The following is a 2,277-nucleotide window of genomic DNA, read 5'->3' on the forward strand; positions in this document are numbered from 1 at the left end:
GTATTTTTTAGTAGAGACAGAGTTTCACCATGTTGGCCAGGCTGGTCTTGAATTCCTGACCTCATGATCCAACCACCTCAGCCTCCCAAAGTGCTGGGATTACAGGCATGAGCCACATTACCTGCCTGAATTTCCTCACAGGACATCAGTCAGATTGAATTGAGGCTCCTAATGTCCTCATTTCAACTTAATTTCCTCTGATAAGGTTCTATCTCCAAATAGACTCCCATTCTGAAGTACTGTAGGTTACGGCTTCAACATGAATTTGAGGCAACACAGTTCAGCCCATAACAGGCACCTCATCCCTCAGCTGTCAGAAAATAAGAGCAGATGCTCATGCTCCCTCTGTTTTTCTGCAAAAGCATTCTCCAGTAGTCTCTGGCACATAGAAAAATGTTTACTAGGCCGGGCGCGGTGGCTCAAGCCTGTAATCCCAGCACTTTGGGAGGCCGAGACGGGCGGATCACGAGGTCAGGAGATCGAAACCATCCTGGCTAACACAGTGAAACCCCGTCTCTACTAAAAATACAAAAAACTAGCCGGGCGAGGTGGCAGCGCCTGTAGTCCCAGCTACTCGGGAGGCTGAGGCAGGAGAATGGTGTGAACCTGGGAGGCGGAGCTTGCAGTGAGCTGAGATCCGGCCACAGCACTCCAGCCTGGGTGACAGAGCGAGACTCCGTCTCAAAAAAAAAAAAAAAAAAAAAAAAAAAAAAATTTACTAAACACTAATTGTATGAATGAATAAATGAGTAAATGAATGTGTGAATGGATTATATCATAAGTGTAATAGGTGACAGCCTACTGAAAAATTTTAGGAGCATTCCTTGTACAAAACTTACACAGAAATTAAAAAATCAAGTTAGCTTTCTACAATGGTGGATGCCAACAAAACACATTTCCATGGAGAATATTTCATTTATATGTAGATCTTCTTCATCTCGCAAATTGACTTGTGAGGTACATGACAGTGAACGTCGTTCCAGCCCCATTCTTCTGAACGGAAACTTATTACCACACAACGCTCATCAAGGTTATTGGGTTCACCTGAGTGCCAGAATCTGAAAAGCAGATAAAGGACAGTGGTGTTTTCAAACAATATTTTGGGGCTGGGCACGGTGGCTCATGCCTGTAATCCCAGCACTTTGGGAGGCCAAGGCGGGTGGATCACCTGAGGTCAGGAGTTCGAGACCAGCCTGACCAATATGGAGAAACCCCATCTCTACTAAAAGTACAAAAAAAATTAACCAGGCGTGGTGGCACGTGCCTGTAATCCCAGCTACTAGGGAGGCTGAGGCAGGAGAATCGCTTGAACCTGGGAGGCAGAGGTTGCGGTGAGCCGAGATTGTGCCATTGCACTCCAGCCTGGGTGACAAGAGCGAAACTCCGTCTCAAAAAGCAAGAAACAGTGTTTTGGAAAAAGTTAGAGACTGGGAGAGAGCTAGCGTTAAAACAGTGTGAAAGTCAAGGTCACATATACCCAAACCACCTTCCCACTTCTGCTGCCACATTTTGTAAAACCTCATGTTCAGGCAGTTTCTTCTCCACTTATGTCTCTGGTATTTCCCCTGAAAACTGTTCGCACATGACCTAGTGGCCTGTCATCTTAATCAACTCGGCATACATTGAACACGCCCCCGGCAGATATCCCAGAGGATTCCTTCATTTTGGCCATCCCTATGTCCAATTGCCATAGAACTTCCAACTCACAGAGTTAAATGATTCCAAGATTTTTTTTCCCCTAGTCCCAAGTATAAATCAGGTTCTATGCACTGCTTTTGGAGTCTGAAGAACTAGGGAAATTCCCTGGATCTGCTATTTAGTCTCTGTTATTTGGTGCAAGTAATTTAATTTCCCTGATTCTCAGTTCTTCTATCTGAAAAAATGGAACTAGAACAATGTCCCTACGTATTTGACATAATTGATATAAATGTCAAAAGTGGTCATCTGTACTAAAGTGCTTTACAGTTTGTAAAGAAATCATAAATGGCCGGGCACGGTGGCTCACGCCTATAATCTGAGCACTCTGGGAGGCCAAGGCAGGCGGATCACTTGAGGTCAGGAGTTCGAGACCAGCCTGGCCAACATGGTGAAATCCATCTCTGTTAAAATTACAAAAATTAGCCGAGTGTGGTGCCACATGCCTGTAATCCCAGCTACTCAGGAGGCTGAGGCAGGAGAATCACTTGAACCTGGGAGGCAGAGGTTGCAGTGAACCAATCACACCACTGCACTCCAGCCTGGGTGATGGAGTGAGAGTCTTTTTTTTTTTTTTTTTTT

The 2,277-nt window shown here is 45.1% G+C and overlaps 1 protein-coding gene across 2 annotated transcripts in view; it reads right to left on the bottom strand.

Moving 5' to 3' along the window:
- Window positions 1-735: 735 nt before the first annotated feature.
- The window catches only part of CLEC4C (C-type lectin domain family 4 member C), a 21,901-nt gene continuing 20,359 nt past the window's right edge, over window positions 736-2,277 (bottom strand). The window contains exon 6 of one of the 2 annotated variants that reach the window (XM_017891765.1): window positions 736-1,058. In XM_017891765.1, coding sequence (XP_017747254.1) covers window positions 917-1,058 — 142 coding nt within the window. In that variant the 3' untranslated portion in view covers window positions 736-916. The remainder of the gene's footprint in view (window positions 1,059-2,277) is intronic. The other variant, XM_017891764.1, reaches the window with a different exon arrangement.

The sequence above is a fragment of the Rhinopithecus bieti genome, unplaced genomic scaffold, assembly GCF_001698545.2.
Source record: "Rhinopithecus bieti isolate Rb0 unplaced genomic scaffold, ASM169854v2 scaffold_21022, whole genome shotgun sequence".
Lineage (NCBI taxonomy): Eukaryota > Metazoa > Chordata > Mammalia > Primates > Cercopithecidae > Rhinopithecus > Rhinopithecus bieti.